Below are 15,304 nucleotides of genomic sequence, written 5' to 3'. Positions count from 1 at the left end.
TGCACCTTCCTTTTCTTTCACCTGATGATTTAACAAAGATAATTATAAAATAGCATTTATAGCTTTATCTTGCTTTTTGAGCTGAGTGGTATTTTAGCAGTAGTCTCATTTATTTTCACAGTTTCCTTATAATGGATATGTAGGCTTTCTAGGTTTTTTGCTTTGTCAGTAATGCTTACTGAGATTTGTAAAATTGATTACTTGTTTCTATGTGTGTATGTGTGTATAGGTGTACGTGTGCATATATGTGTGTGTATAAACACACGTGTGTGCTGCAAGTAGCCCAGAAGCGTGTGTCAGAGGAACTCTGATGCACATTTAAATTTTTGAGAGCAGTTCCACATTGCATTCCAAAGAGTTTCATCCGTGTAGACTGCCATCGGCAAAGTGAGGCGTCGGTGTCCCATTTGCTTTGCTAGCAGTAGGTAGTGTCGTAGGTTTTAATAGTTTCCGATTTGAAATGAGAATATAAGATCTTACTTCATTTTGCATTAAAAAAATTCAGTGAGATCAGTGCATATCAAGATAAATTCCTAACAGATCAAAGATCTACGTGTAAAACCATATGTGTATTAGGAGAGGACATTGGCAAACTCCTTAGTAATCTGGGAATAGAGGAATCTTGTTAATTATGACTCAGAATCTAGAAGTAATAGGAGAGGTTGATGAATTTGTTATCTTAGAAATAAAACTACATGAAGAAAGTCTGTAAGAAAGTAAAGCGACAAAGTGAGAAAGAATACTGGAATATATCATCGACAGAGAATTAATATTCCTTGTGTGTATTTGTGCATATTAGTAATTAAAACAAGATAAAAATGTTTAGCCTGGGGGGGGGGGAATGGGCAAAAAGACATGAACAAATGGAAAACATTAAAAAAAATTGCAAACAGCCCTTAAATATATGAAAAGATGCTGAGCTCCTTCATAACAAGAGAAATACATACTGAAACCTCCCTGGAACCCAGCTTCCCACCAGATTGGCATAAGTGCAGAGGTTTGATAGCACACTGTGTGGGGGTTGATGTGGGTCAATGGGCAGTCTCATGCATTGCTCGTGGAAATGCAAGGTGGTGCACCCTTTATGGATAGGAATTTCAAAGTATGTAATGGAACGACATAAAAGTTTATCTCTTGACAGCAGTGCCACTTTTCGGGGCTTGATTCCGAGGGTAATCTGGGAAGCATACAAAATGATACAGGCACAGTGCTTTCATTGGAGCCCTGTTTTCAGAATGAGGGACTGAAAATAATCAGATCTTGACAGCTAGATCCCATCTGGCTAGTCTGAAGCTAGTTCCCTTCCGGACCAGTCGTGGTGTCCCGGCTCTGGCGTTGGCAATATTTGACTTCTGTGTAGATGATTTTCAGCTGCACGTCAGGCGTCGACTGCACCAGAGGCCACATCTCAAGTAGCAGTCTTTCTTGGATCCTCTCCAAGCCTGTGCCTCCAAGCTGGCTGCCTTCTTACTGCCTTTCCCTTCCTGGGTTCATTCTAGCCCATCTGCCTAGTCCTTCTTTCCCCGAGTGGTCTTCTCTAGCTGCTGCTCCTCCAACGCTGGAGGCGTTGGTGACTAAAATGCTCCGATGGAGGCAAGACCGTAAGGCGTTAACTGTCTCTTTGCAGACATTTAATCTAATAACCAAGTCATCCACTAGCGGTGCCATGTTTGAACGTTGACTTTATTTTGGGAGATGGGTTCCTGGAAAGGCAGTTCTTCTGGCATTTCTTGATTCTTCTAGAAGGTGGACGGCGCTAATCTGGTTGATTTCTGTTTCTGATGCCATTCACTCCTACCCTGCTAGTGTTAATGTTTGAAGTTGGCATGTATCTTCAAATTGATAAGAACATGACTACAGTTTTCTGCCCCTCTTGAAGAGCTGTTACACAGTTGATGGTGTTTCTCACAGTTGCTGGCATCTTAGAACCCAGAAAATGTGTTTTTAAGGGGGCAAATCATGTGGAATCTGCATTCTTTATGGGCAAATCACTCCCCTTTTGTAGTGAGTTTTTCTGTGTTAGTTGAAAAAAGGGGGGGGGGATCTTTGAGTGATTGTGGGTTGGCACAGAGATAGAGATTCAGAAACCTTTCTTTAACTCTTAGCATTTAACATGATTGATTACCCCTTTTTCAGATAGTTTTTTTCTTTGGATTTCTGTCACACCATGTTTTCTGTGTTTTATCCTCTTATCTTGCATGCTGTGCCTTTTCAATGTCCTTGTCCCTCTCACCTTCTTCTCCAGACCTTGAATGACACGGTGTTCTGCCCTCTACTTCTTTCTCTCTCCTTTCTCTTTTTCTCCTGTAATCTCACCCATTCCTGTAAATTCTGACATGTTCTGTAGGGTTTTGATTCTGCTATTTGTCCAGGCTGAAAGACTCCCCGCGAGTTTCGGTTTCTTTTATACCAATAGCTGCTCAGTATTTCTAGTTGGAGATTTAATAAGGATTTCAAACAAAGCACGGCCCCCTAAAACCTCTATTGATTCTTTTAGTCCCCAAATCTCTTTTTTCCAGCCTTTCCCCAGCTCAGTAAGTGGCACCACAAACAATTGACGATCAGGTCCAAGTTCCTTCCATGTGCTGAGGAATCCTACTTGACTCCTTCTTGCACTATTCCTGTCTCATCTACCCATGAATTCTTTTGATTCTACCTCCGAAATAGCCCTCCTCCATTTACTTCTTGCTTTTGCCGTCGCTGTAATCCCAGTCCAGCTTATGCCATCCTTTTCACTTAGTCTTAGACCAGTGTGTCAGCTTCCAGCTGGGTTCTGGACTTGACTTTTTTCCCTGTTTGTAGTCTTCACAGCACTTCTGGAATGGGCTTTCTGAAGTAGAGATGAACCGTTTGAAACCCAGTGGTGACTTCCCGTTACGTTTACAATGCTGTGTCAAGTAACGATTGTTTCCTGCCTGCCTCTCTGACCTTTCTGTCCCGACTTTCACTGTGTCCAGTCACACTGTTCTCTCTGGTACTGGAACGTGACAAGTTCAATCTTGTCTCGTGGCCTTTATTTTACACTTGCGGTGTTTTCTTCTTGAAATGCTCTTTCTTCTGGTCTTTGCATGCTGGGTTTCTTTTGTCACTTAAGTCTCAACTCAGATTTGAGTTGAGGTCTCTGAGACCTATTTTGGCCAGCAGCCCCCTAATTATTCTTTGTCTATTACTCTTATTCTCTTAATATCACTGGCCAGTACCTGAAATTACCTTGTTTTCTGTCTTTTTTTTTTTTTTCTTTTTAAATCAGACTTCCTTCTCAAGACTTAATCTCCTTGAGGGTAGAAACTCTTTTCACAGCCATATCTTCTGTTCCTAGAATGGAGCCTGGCACATAGTAAATCCTCATTGTGTTACTATTGTGTACTGACTGATTTGTGCTTGTAAATAGTGTGTTTTGACAATATTAAGTAAGATGTACTAACACAAAACTGAGTTCAGAAATAATTGGATAAGAGACTCTTGTGTTCATTGGAGAAGGGACATTGTCTTTTGAGGGGTGGTTAAAAAGTTGCGCAATTTTGTAGGCATTTTGGTATATTCATCGGGTTCCTGTTCATTGCAGTTAGATCACTGAGCGTAACAGTCACCTTATTCTGAGAGTCCATACATTCTGCCACATTTCAGACGGAGTGGAATAATTTGCCTTATTTATTGCTGGAGTTCTTCTTGAGATGGTTTTTGTTGCAGTATGTAGGGTGAGAGATGGCTTTAAGGTGACTGAGTAGAAGAATGTGCCATGATACAAAAGCTGGCATCTGGTGCAGATAGTTCTGTCTTTAGGTTTTTGCTTATTTTAGATAAATGCCTAGCCTTTATTTATTTATTTATTTTGTCATTAGCTAACAGACACCCATGACCTTTACTTATCTGTGTAATACATTGCTCGGAGTTTAGGATTATCTTTAAAATTCACCATTCCCCCAGTACATACTTAATGGGTATCTCCCATGGACCAGGTGTTGTAATAAGCGTTGGGGGTATAACTGTGAATAAGATCAGGTCTCAGCCCTAAGTGTTTGTTAAATAAATTGCTGAAGCTTATTCATGAACATGAGTCTCGCCTTCAGAGCTTTAGCAGAAAGGTGGAAGCGCCATATGCGTGTGGTTCCGTGCTAGCGTCTTCCTTCTCTCTTCTTGAGCCTCCTGGCACATTGTTCAGTGTTGCACGAGTATTTGAATGTTCATTCTGTGCCCGTCGCTGTATTAGGCCCCGGACATTCAGAGGGCAGCAGATAAAAATGCTGTCTTCAGTATGTCTTACGTAGCAATGAAGACAGGCTGGGGAGATGCATTCTTTTCATACGGAATGTGAAGTGCGGGAATAGTCTTGGCGCAGTCTACCACGGGGTGCAGGGAAGACGCCTCTGCGGACCTCAGGCTGCACCTGAAAGATGAGTAGGAGGTAGCCAGGTAGGCAGACGAGTGAAGCAAACAAAGATATTGTAGCCCGCTAGAGTAGTGCAGGTTTAGCAATTACAACTGGTTTGCTGTGGCTGGAGGGACAGATGAATGTAGGGAGAAATTCATACTGAAGTTGGGGAGGTAGCTAGATCTGGAAAGGCCTTGATCACCACTGGAAGTCATCAGACGATTGGTATTAGAGGGAGGTCTTTCAGGCGGCATCGTGGAGAATAATTAGGAGGGGACAAGGGCAGGTAGGTAAATACTCATCATTTCTGACTTTGAACAGGGAAGTGACATAACCAGATTTTTTAAGTAAAAGGTCACTCTGGCTGTTGGGAGGGAAAATAGACCATGAGGTGTGGGAGGGGGATACGGATGGAAGGAGTGAGACGGGGAAGGAGGGATCGTAGCCTTCAGCTGATAAACAGGTAGAGCCACCTTGTCTTTAATCGATTCAAGAGTTTTTTGGTCTGGTGTCTATAAAAATATTTCATCTTTTTTATAATAAAAGTTTGGGGAAAAAAAAGTCTTTGCCATTTTGCCAGAAGCTTTGATGTGCTCGCCATCCCTTTGACAGAATGCTGTCACTTGAGGTTCCCTTCCTGGGTGGAGAATGTGCACACTGACGTCGGCTTGTCCTCGTGGTTCTTCATGTCATTACACCTTGGCTTCTGGTATTCCAGTCGTATACGTTGTGGGTGCTACAGTCTTTGATTTCGGATTTCTTTTCGTTGTGGGAGTCCTGTTTCGGTGTGTACGTCCTGTTAGACAACAGGGTAGCTGCAATAGCATCAGACACCGTAGGCATTTACAAACGCGCTTCGTAAGTTGACGGGTTTGGATTCTCGGTTGCATTGCCAGTGAGTTTGTCATCGTACGGTAGTCCCCCCTCCACAACCCCAGCGCTCATCGGCTGTTTCGGTGACCCGTGGTCAGTCACAGTCCAGCAGCAGGTGGTGCTCCTTGTGGCGTATTGCTAGAAGGTCAAGTAGTAGCCTAACGCTACGTCCCAGTGCCTGTGTGTTCACCTCCTTCATCTCCTCACGTGGATGTTTTGCCGTCTCCCTTCGTCACTAGGGGAAGGGTGAGTGCAATACGGTGAGATACTTTTACAGAGAGAGACCCATTCACATAACTTTTGTTGCACCATACGAGTATAATTGTTCGATTTTATTATCAGTTAGTGATTCTCTTACTGTGCCTGATGTATAAATGAAACCTTATCACAGATATGTGTGCACAGGAGAAACCATAGCATCTATAGGGTTCAGTACTGTCTGGTTTCAGGCATCCCCTGGGGGTGTTGGGACATGACCCTACCCAGGATGGGGGGGACCACATACATAACAATATTGGATCAAACTGGTGAGAGGCATGAAAGGCTCACTTTGACATAAATGATTAACTTTTTCAGGGAAGACAAATTATAGTTTTAACAGCATCTCAAGCTGCAGAATATTCAGTGTATGATAATATCTCCGCCTGGAAAATATTGACACGGTCCAAAAAGGGGCAGTTAACTGCATATTCCACTCAAGTGTTTGGAAGTTTTTAAGTAAGGGAAGAAAATGCTTATTTATATTTTCACTGAAAAGATACAGCACAGGTTCTAAATTGTTGTATTTCTCACGAATATTTCCATAGTCTGTAGAGCAGTTAGGGAGCGTGATGCCGTTGACAACGTACCTGACTGTCCACTGCGTCTGTCACCGTGCCGTCAGGGTAAGCGCTTGAGTGATTGTGAATGGTTAAATGTGATACTGAAATTTCTTTTTTATATCTGTTTTTTAATAGAAAATGCATCAGACGCAGATCTATGGCTCCTGAATAGTTGTACTGTAAAAAACCCAGCTGAAGACCACTTTAGAAACTCCATAAAGTAAGTGGAAGTTGTTTTTTCCCTGTTTTTAAATAAATGAAGAAAGAACTTCAGGAAATCAACTTCTAAAAAATTCCCTAATAATAGGGGTGCCTGGGTACCTCAGTCGGTTAAATGTCTGACTCTTGATTTTGGCCCAGGTCCTGATCTCTCCTGGTTCATGGGTTCGAGCCCCGCATCAGGATCTGTACTGACAACGTGGAGCCTGCTGGGGATTTTCTTTCTTCCTATCTCTGTGCCCCTCCCCTGCTTGTGCGCACTCGCTCACTCTCTCTCTCAAAATAAATAAATAAATAAACTTAAAAAAATAAAAAAATTCCCTAATATTATATATATATATATAGTATATTTATAATATATATTCATATATACATATATATACATGTATGTAAATGTATACATATATATGAAGTTTAGTATGTATCAAAAAAAGCATGAATTGGAGTTTTAAGATTATACTGTTTTGACTTTACGTGATAAAGAATGTAACTTTAATGTGGACTTTTCCCATGGGTGATTTGAATATTTGTTGAGTAGTAATGACGTCTTCTTCTCAAGGAACCCAGTCTACACTTGTTGGATCAACTCAAAACAGTCTTTCCCTCTTTATTCTTTCCTGCCCATTAATTAACATTGTTCTCGATACTAACGATGCCTGGCCTTGAGGGGAGTGAAGTTCAGTGGAGGAGAAGGGCATCTAAGTCCTTCTTTCTTTTGTTCCTTCACGTTCAAGTGAAAGAAGTATCCTTTTGCATATGTGCTCTAGATCTCCTCCTGTTCACCTTCTTGGAAACCTTGGTTTATAAATTATGCCCTCCTTTTCCTATGTTTTCAATGTCTCTTCATCTCACTGGTGCCTTTCCATGGGTACTGAAACCTCAGGTCTGATTAGTCCCAGGGTCCCCTTGTAGCTATCCCTGCCCAGGACTCATCGGTCCCGGGGCCCCCTTGTAGCTGTTCCTGCCCGGGTCTCATCGGTCCCGGGGTCCCCTTGTAGCTATCCCTGCCCAGGACTCATCAGTCCCGGGGCCCCCTTGTAGCTGTCCCTGCCCGGGTCTCATCGGTCCCGGGGGCCCCTTATAGCTGTCCCTGCCCGGGTCTCATCGGTCCCGGGGCCCCCTTGTAGCTGTCCCTGCCTGGGTCTCATCGGTCCCGGGGGCCCCTTATAGCTGTCGCTGCTCGGGTCTCATCGGTCCCAGGGCCCCTTGTAGTGTGCTGCTGCTTTCCTTCTTGTCTTTCCAGCCAGACTTCTTAGATGCTCCACCTCTCCACATCCCGTTCATACTCAGCCCCCATGGGTTTTTCTGTCAAATACATCAAATGAAATATATCAGACATTTATGAAACATGTACAGTTTACATAATAATAAACATAGCACCTATATAGCAACCACTCAGTGTAAGAATTACAACATTGCCAAGACTTTAGAAACCACCACGTGTCCCTTGTTTGTATCCTATCCCTAAGAAGTAATCTTTACCTTGACTTTTGTGAGTTGTTCCCTCACTTTTGTTAGTAAATCTACATTTAGGAAGAGTATCGCCCCAAACAACGTGTGGTTTAGCTTTGTCCTGTTTTGAACTCCATTTGTTGGACTTACTGATGTTAGAGATTTGCTTCTTTTCCTCAGCAATAGGGTTTTAGATTTATCCATTTGATGGATATAAAATAACTGGTCCTTCTTACATTTCACTGGATGGATTTGTCACCGTTTGTTCATCTTATTATTGATCGAGTACTGAGTTTTCCCAGCGTTTTGCTTTTATGAACACTGTTGCTCTGAACATTGTGAACATGTTTTCTGGGGCACATGGGCAAGCGTTATTTTAGGATACGGACATAGGAGTTGACTCACTGGGTCACAGGTGAATGTGTATTCAGATGTAATGTCAGACTCTTCTTCCTGAATGGATGTACCAGCGTTCACTGCCTGCAGTAACGGGTGTGTGCTACGTTCTTGCCAGTTCTCCATATAGTCGGACTTCTAGGTGTTTGCCAGTCTCGTGGGAGAGGTGATGGCTCACTGTGGTTTTAATTTGCATTTCCTTGATTACTAATGATGTTGAGCATCTTTTTATATGTTTATTGGCCGTTTGGGTCTATCTTTTTTTGTGAAATGGCTTTTTAAATATTTTTTCCTGTTCTTTTTTTTACTGTTTGTGGGAATATATTATATGTATTCTCTATACTAATCTTTACATGTTGTATAGGCAGCAGACATCAATTGTAGCTTTTTTCCCCCCACTTCCTTTAATGGTATCTTATGATGAAGAAAAATTTTGGATTAAAATTTATTTTTTTCCTTTGGGTCTGTGCTCTTACTATTTACGAAGCTTTTCTTTACCTCAGAGTTAAGGTATTCTGTAATATTGTCTTCTAAATGTCTCCTCTTAATACTTTAAGTTTATAATCCATCTGGTGTTAATTTTTGTTGTATGGTACCAGGAAGGGGGTCCAGTGTCCTTTTTTCCCCCTGTGTAGAAAGTGAATTTTTTTCAATGTCATTTACTGTTTTTTAAAAAAATCCATTCTTTCCCTTTTGTGTATGTATTACTCACTCTGATGTTGCGTGTCCATAGATGTTTGGGTCTGTCCCTGGGATCTCTGTGTGGTTCCATTGATCTCTTTCTTTCTTTTGGTGCTGTTCCACACAGTGATTGATACAGCCTTATATGAAGTCTAGATATTTGATATCTACCAAGAATATCTTGGCTTTTCTTTGCCCTTTGTCCTTCCACATAAGTTTAGTATCAGATTCTAGGTTCAACAAGGAAGAAATACTGTTGAGGTTCTGATTGTGATAAGATTGAATCTCATGGTGACTTTGAGAGGAGAATTGGCATCTCTACATTTTGAGTTTTCCAGTGACGAATAAGGTATCTGGGCCTTCTTTGACTCTCCAGGAATGTATAATTTCTTCATATAGTACCTGTACTTGTTTTAGATCTTTCCCCTTAACAGTGTAGGGACAACCACATTATTCCAATATCATTTATTATTATATAAAAAAACATGTTATTTCTCCTTGTACCTGTACAGTATTTATTTTTATACCACTGTACAAGGTATTTTAAAAGAACTATCTTTCTAGCCATGTTTGCTCCCTTGGTCTCTCAGGATTAATTCTTGCAGCAGTGGGAAGGATGGTTGGGCGTAAGGACAAGTACAGCTCAGGAGTCCATGGAGGGCAAGAGTTGCAATAGTTTAGGAGCCTCATCTCACATGGAGGCGCTCGGGTAGGGAAGGAAGGAGTTGACTTAAGAAAGAAGAATTCTTTATCCTTTCAACATTGATGAGTATGACTCTAAGACCACTGGCTAGAGTATAATGGGGAATGCCAGACGGGGAGTTCAGTTGGAGGGAAGACATGTTTTGGTTTGGAACAGGCTGTATTTGAAGTCACAGCTATAAATACTCTAATAAAGTGATGATCCTGTTTGATCTTTATTGAGTGCCTTCTGTGTGCTGGCCACTGTTTGGAATGCTTTGCCTCAGTGGGATATCACCTAGCTTAATTTTTGCAGTCTGTCACTGAGTTGTGGCTTACAGCTTTATTCCGCTTTTCCAGATGAGGCAGCATCTGTTTTCCAGAGGACGTTCTGTAAGGCCGTTCAGTTCCCAAATGGTGCAGTTGGGATTGTAACCCAGGCAGTCTGACTGGAGTCGCTGTGTTCAGTCATTTTCTTACTGTGCCCCCCAGATAGAGCTGTCAGGGAAGCGTTCGTAGGACTCAGGCAGTCATCAGAGGGACCAACACTAAGAGACAGAGTTTATACTTTTTGCATAGAAGTGATAGCTGAATGTGATGGTATACTCAACTCAGAAACTCCAGGAGGAGCGGGGGGTGGGGGGCCACTTGCACTGCGGTGGGGAACAGAGGAGGGTGGTGGAGACGCAGGGTGGCGCAAGGGAGTGGAGTCACGGTGGGGAGCAAGCGAAGATGATGATTGCCAGATGCTGCTCGTTTTCAAAGTATGCTTTTCATTTTATGAGAAGTCGGTCGTGTCCCCAGGTTATCTACTCTTTCCTTCTAGGAAAGGTAAATAAGATGTAAGGGTATTTTCATGCTGTGGATACCCCCTCCGTACAGAACCCAGAGGATTTGGTTTCTGTGATTCTGTTTTGTAATGTAGCTAATGGCTGTGCTCCTACACTGTTTGTAGACTCAGATATAACGTGTCAGTGGGTCTTGTCGTATACACGGCTGTGTTGTGAATGTGGTTCCCAGGAACGATGCCGTGTTGGGATGATTAAATGAAGTCATCCCAGGAGAAAACCGTCTTTAAACACTGGTGGCAGCAAGCCCACTCCTTCAGTGCACTCTTCTGCTCAACTGAAAGAAAAACGTAAAAACAGTATTGGAAGTGATTAAGTAGTGTTGTTTTTTTTTCTTTTAATGGCTTTAAAGGCTTTTGGTAATCACAACCAGTTCTTGTTAACATAAAGCCTATGCCAGTATTTGATTTGTTTCCAGAATAAATATAATCCGGTAAAAGACACAATAACAATGCTGAGGAAATGTCAAATTCAAGTGACATTTTTATACATGGAGAGACTCTCAGTGATGTCCTGCTTGTGTCAAGCCTCGTGCTTTACTTTGCTGCTTCCTCCCTTGTGGTCACTATCTCTTAACAGAGGATGGGAGATGAATACTTTACGCACTCTGGTACACCTTGAGTCGTCGACACTCTCCTTTATGCACTCTGTTACATCTTGAGTCGTCTACACTCTCCTTTACGCACTCTGGTACACCTTGAGTCATCTACACTCTGCGCACTGTTACACCTTGAGTCGTCTACACTCTCCTTTATGCACTCGGGTACACCTTGGTTGTCTACACTCTCCTTTATGCACGCTGTTACATCTTGAGTCGTCTGCACTCTCCTTTACGCACTCTGGTACACCTTGAGTCATCTACACTCTGTGCATCATTACACCTTGAGTCGTCTACACTCTCCTTTACGCACTGTGTTGCACCTTGAGTCGTCTACACTCTCCTTTATGCACTCTGGTACACCTTGAGTCGTCTACACTCTCCTTTACGCACTGTGTTGCACCTTGAGTCGTCTACACTCTCCTTTATGCACTCTGGTACATCTTGAGTCGTCTACACTCTCCTTTACGCACTGTGTTGCACCTTGAGTCGTCTACACTCTCCTTTATGCACTCTGGTACACCTTGAGTCGTCTACACTCTCCTTTACGCACTGTGTTGCACCTTGAGTCGTCTACACTCTCCTTTATGCACTCTGTTGCGCCCTCAGTCGTCTACACTCTCCTCCAGTCTCCTGGCTTCGTCCTTTCCCTTTCAGTGTCCTCTCTTGAATTCATTTTCTTTTTTTCTTCTTCCTTTCTTTTCTTTTTTTTTGATGATAGTGAGATGACATTTAAATTCAGGAGAGTCCAGTAGGTTTTTCCTTCTTCCTGTTCTGCTTCACTTAATCCCTTCTGCTCAAATTCAAAGATTTACAAAGATGAGCTGAGACCTATGTTTTTTAAAATCTAGATCTTGTACGAATAACGATTGCTTCACTTTGCCGCTCATTCCTGAACGTGATCATTTCTGATCTTCTGCTTTTGTTTCTCTCCCATTGTATTTTTGGTATTTAATAATTGTCTTTAATTACTCATCACCTCATATTTATGTCTCTTGAGTCACTGAGGCAGGAGTAAAGAGAGATAACTCTAAGCGATTTATCTACTGTCTTTTATGTCATTAATACCATTAATATTAAGATTCATGAATCATTGATCTCATTGATTAAAATCCATGAATTGTGAAATCCTAATGAGACAATGGTAGACTGATTTTTTTTTCCCCCTGGTGGTGATGGTCAAACTTCACAGTATACACAGTATTGTAGGCAGTGTTATTTAATGTTGGTCAGAGAGAATGTGGCTTAAAATTATTTGAAAGTCTTCATTTTATAAGCTAGTGCTGATAATATAGCATTTGATCTTTAAATAATTCGTTAATCTAGTTAATGTACCCGATACAAAAGTGCACGTCTATATTAATCTGTAGGCTGTGCTGCTCAGTACTTTGTACTGGCTCTCTTCTAGTTGATCTAATTATTAAGGTTTTACAGTGTTTGTGTTACTGGTATTCAGATTGATAAGCGAGTGGGAGTTTTAAGTAACAAAAATGAAGTCGAGTGATTTTGGTGGGGGGAGGCTGCTTTCTGAACTTTGAAATCTTAAATGCTGTTGCCTTTGCTGGTTTTGAAAAAAAAATCACTAATGAGCCCCATGTTTTGTGATAGCAGCGTATTGGATGTGTGCACTTTCCTCTTGAGCATTTGCTAGTTGCCCTGTCCTTGTTTTATTCATTACACCAGTTTGATTTAGACAATATGGCCTTTAACTTGAGGGGCTCTTGAAAAAGATCAAAAGTTTCAAAAAAATAAAATTTGCTCTTAATGAGAGTATCAAATAAGAAAACTCCTTTGGTTAATGCTTTATAGAAATGTGGGATCTTTTCTGTGCCACCTAAAGGAGGTCATTCAGAGGCTGGTGAAAATAAACACATCTTGTGTGTTCTATATAAATGACAGAAAGAATAGCCAGCTTGCTTTGATCATATGGGCTGTCAACCTCTTTTTGACCTGGTGCATGATTAACCCAAACGGGCAGTGTGGTTTTAGCCCTGCTGATAGTGGATAGACCAGAGTCACTGGTTCTTTGAACCACCTTTGCTATAGAAATAAATGGTAATGTGGAAGGGAAGGTTTAGATATCTGAGTGAAATTACTTGAGAGAACAATTGGAAATTTAAGAAGGAATGAACAGAGAAGAAAACGGTTGAGACAGAGGCTACTTACTTTGTATAACATCTTTTTGTCTACAGGACAGCTCCTTATATAGCATTCTGTTGAGAGAACACAGAAGTTATTGGATGGTCATTCCTATTGTGAAGTCATTTTTTTGCTCTATGTAGATTTAACTTGGAGTTCTTCATAAAGTTGGGGATGCAGCATAGTATTGTTTGAACATGAATTTGTACAATGTTTTAAAAAAGCTAACCTAGTAAGAACAGAGAAATGCTTGGCCTTTCAGTTAGTAATTATCCAGTTTATAAGAGAATAAAAAGCTTGACTGATTGTGTTGTTAACCTAGATTCACTAGTAATCAGGTTATCTTTTGGAAGAGAAAATTAACAGTTGGTTTTAGTTTGGCCTTACAGAAGTTGTTCTGTTAAACTTAATTTTTGGAGCGCCGGGGTGGCTCAGTCGTTAAGCATCTGACTCTTGGTTTCAGCTTAGGTCATGATCTCACAGTTTGTGAGTTCAAGGCCCGCATCAGGCTCTGTGCTGGCAGCATGGAGCCTGCTTGGGATTTCTCTCTCCCCCTCTTCCTCCCCGGCTTGTGTGCTCTTTCTCTCAAAAAATAATAATAAATAAGCATAAACTTAATTTTTAATACTGTACATTGTCTATTTTTTTTTTTTAACTTTGGTGTTTCAATTTTGGCTTTTCTAGTTGTATGCGGTGGCTTCAGGTCATTGTCAGTTTTATGTCCTTAAACTGTCAGTGGCAGCTGCCTGAGTATAATTTTACCAGGCACAGTCTCATTGCTTCAGTTTTCCTTGCTCACCAGCACGTTTCCCTCCATATGGAATGTTAGTTCAAAAATAGTGGACTGTTTGACTTCGTATGTCCTGGATCAGCTATGGCCTCGTGAGGCTTTTGTCCCTGAACAGTGCCGTGCTTAGTATGAGCTGACATTTCCTCCTCCATTTTCTCATTTCCTTCACTTGTTCTGATACCGTCCGTGCGCCGATGACTCTCACATTTCTGTTTCTGACTCTCCTCTCCCCTTCCAGGATCCAGACGTGCATATCTGACTGCTTCCTGGACTTCTCTGTTGACATGACTCATTGACCCCTCCAGTCATCATGTGGAAACCCATGTTATGTACCTCGCCTCCCCCCACCCCGCTGGTGTTTGCACTCATGCTGTCTGTCTTGTTTGCTTGCACGGTCATCTTCCAGATAGTCTGTGAGTTTTCTTTGATTCTTTTCCTTCTAGAATATCTTTTCCTTTCTCCTTTTAACCCTTCTTCCTCTTTTCTTTTTTCCTTTTTAAAAAAAATTTTTTTAATATTTATTTATTTTTGAGAGAGACATAGAGACAGAGACAGACAGTGACAGTGTGAGTGGGGGAGGGGCAGAGAGAGAGGGAGACCCAGAATCCAAAGCAGGCTCCAGGCTCTGAGCTGTCAGCACAGAGCCCGATGCGGGGCTCGAACTCACAAAACTGAGCCGAAGTGGGACGCTTAACCAACTGAGTCACCCAGGTGCCCCATCTTCTTTCTCATTACTTTCGCTCGCTGTTATTAGTATTTTTATTCCTTATGTGGTAATAAGTGTTCCTCTTGGAACCGGCAGTGAACCACTGTGTTCTCTTCAGGAGTCGTCAGATTGCCGCGAACTAGACACATATCTTTTGAATGTAACCCTCTCCCTCCATTCCTGTTGTTAATGCTGTAGTTACCGTCGTCAGTATCTCTTGCTCATAATTTCACAGGAAAATTTTAACTTGTTTTCAGCTACTTTTCTGGGCCAGTCCATGTTCTCCTTTCCTTCACACCCTGTAGTGGTTCCATCTCAGCTATAGGATGAAGGTAAAATTTCTTAGTGTAATAAGGTCTTTAAAAAAAATCTTTCTTGCCTCCCTCTCTAGCTTGTTTTCTTGTGGCTCCTTAGAATTCTACTTTTCCCGTACATTATATGATTTTTTAAACACATCATGTGTTTGCACGTTTTCTTCCCTTTCCCTTGAAAATGCTCCCCTTTCTCCCAAGTGCATGCATGTGTGCATGTGCGTGCACTTGTGCACACACACTCACACACCCACACACTCATGTAATCCTGCCTGGCAACCTGTTCTTCGTTTGGAACTCCTATCAAAGGCAGTATCATCTGTGAGGTCATCTCCCTTCTAACTGCCCCCCTTACCTCCAAGGTCCACCGAGTTAATCACCCTCTATTCTCTGCTACTTCTTTATCCCGTACAAACA

The 15,304-nt window shown here is 41.8% G+C and overlaps 1 protein-coding gene and 1 long non-coding RNA gene across 6 annotated transcripts in view; one reads left to right on the top strand and one right to left on the bottom strand.

Annotated features, from left to right (window-relative positions):
* CDKAL1 (CDK5 regulatory subunit associated protein 1 like 1) overlaps positions 1-15,304 on the top strand; it is a 707,644-nt gene that overhangs the window by 107,226 nt on the left and 585,114 nt on the right. For all 5 annotated transcript variants that reach the window (XM_042937784.1, XM_042937785.1, XM_042937782.1 and 2 more), the window contains exon 5: positions 6,202-6,286. In XM_042937784.1, the coding sequence (XP_042793718.1) occupies positions 6,202-6,286 (85 nt within the window). The remainder of the gene's footprint in view (positions 1-6,201; positions 6,287-15,304) is intronic.
* On the bottom strand, positions 6,746-13,235 carry LOC122219519. Its single transcript, XR_006202419.1, has 3 exons — positions 13,108-13,235; positions 8,846-10,620; positions 6,746-7,590 (listed from the first exon to the last, which is right to left on the bottom strand). It is a non-coding gene; the product is annotated as an uncharacterized LOC122219519 (long non-coding RNA).

Source organism: Panthera leo, chromosome B2, assembly GCF_018350215.1.
Source record: "Panthera leo isolate Ple1 chromosome B2, P.leo_Ple1_pat1.1, whole genome shotgun sequence".
NCBI classification, from domain to species: Eukaryota; Metazoa; Chordata; class Mammalia; order Carnivora; family Felidae; genus Panthera; species Panthera leo.
This window is presented reverse-complemented; position numbering and strand designations above follow the sequence as displayed.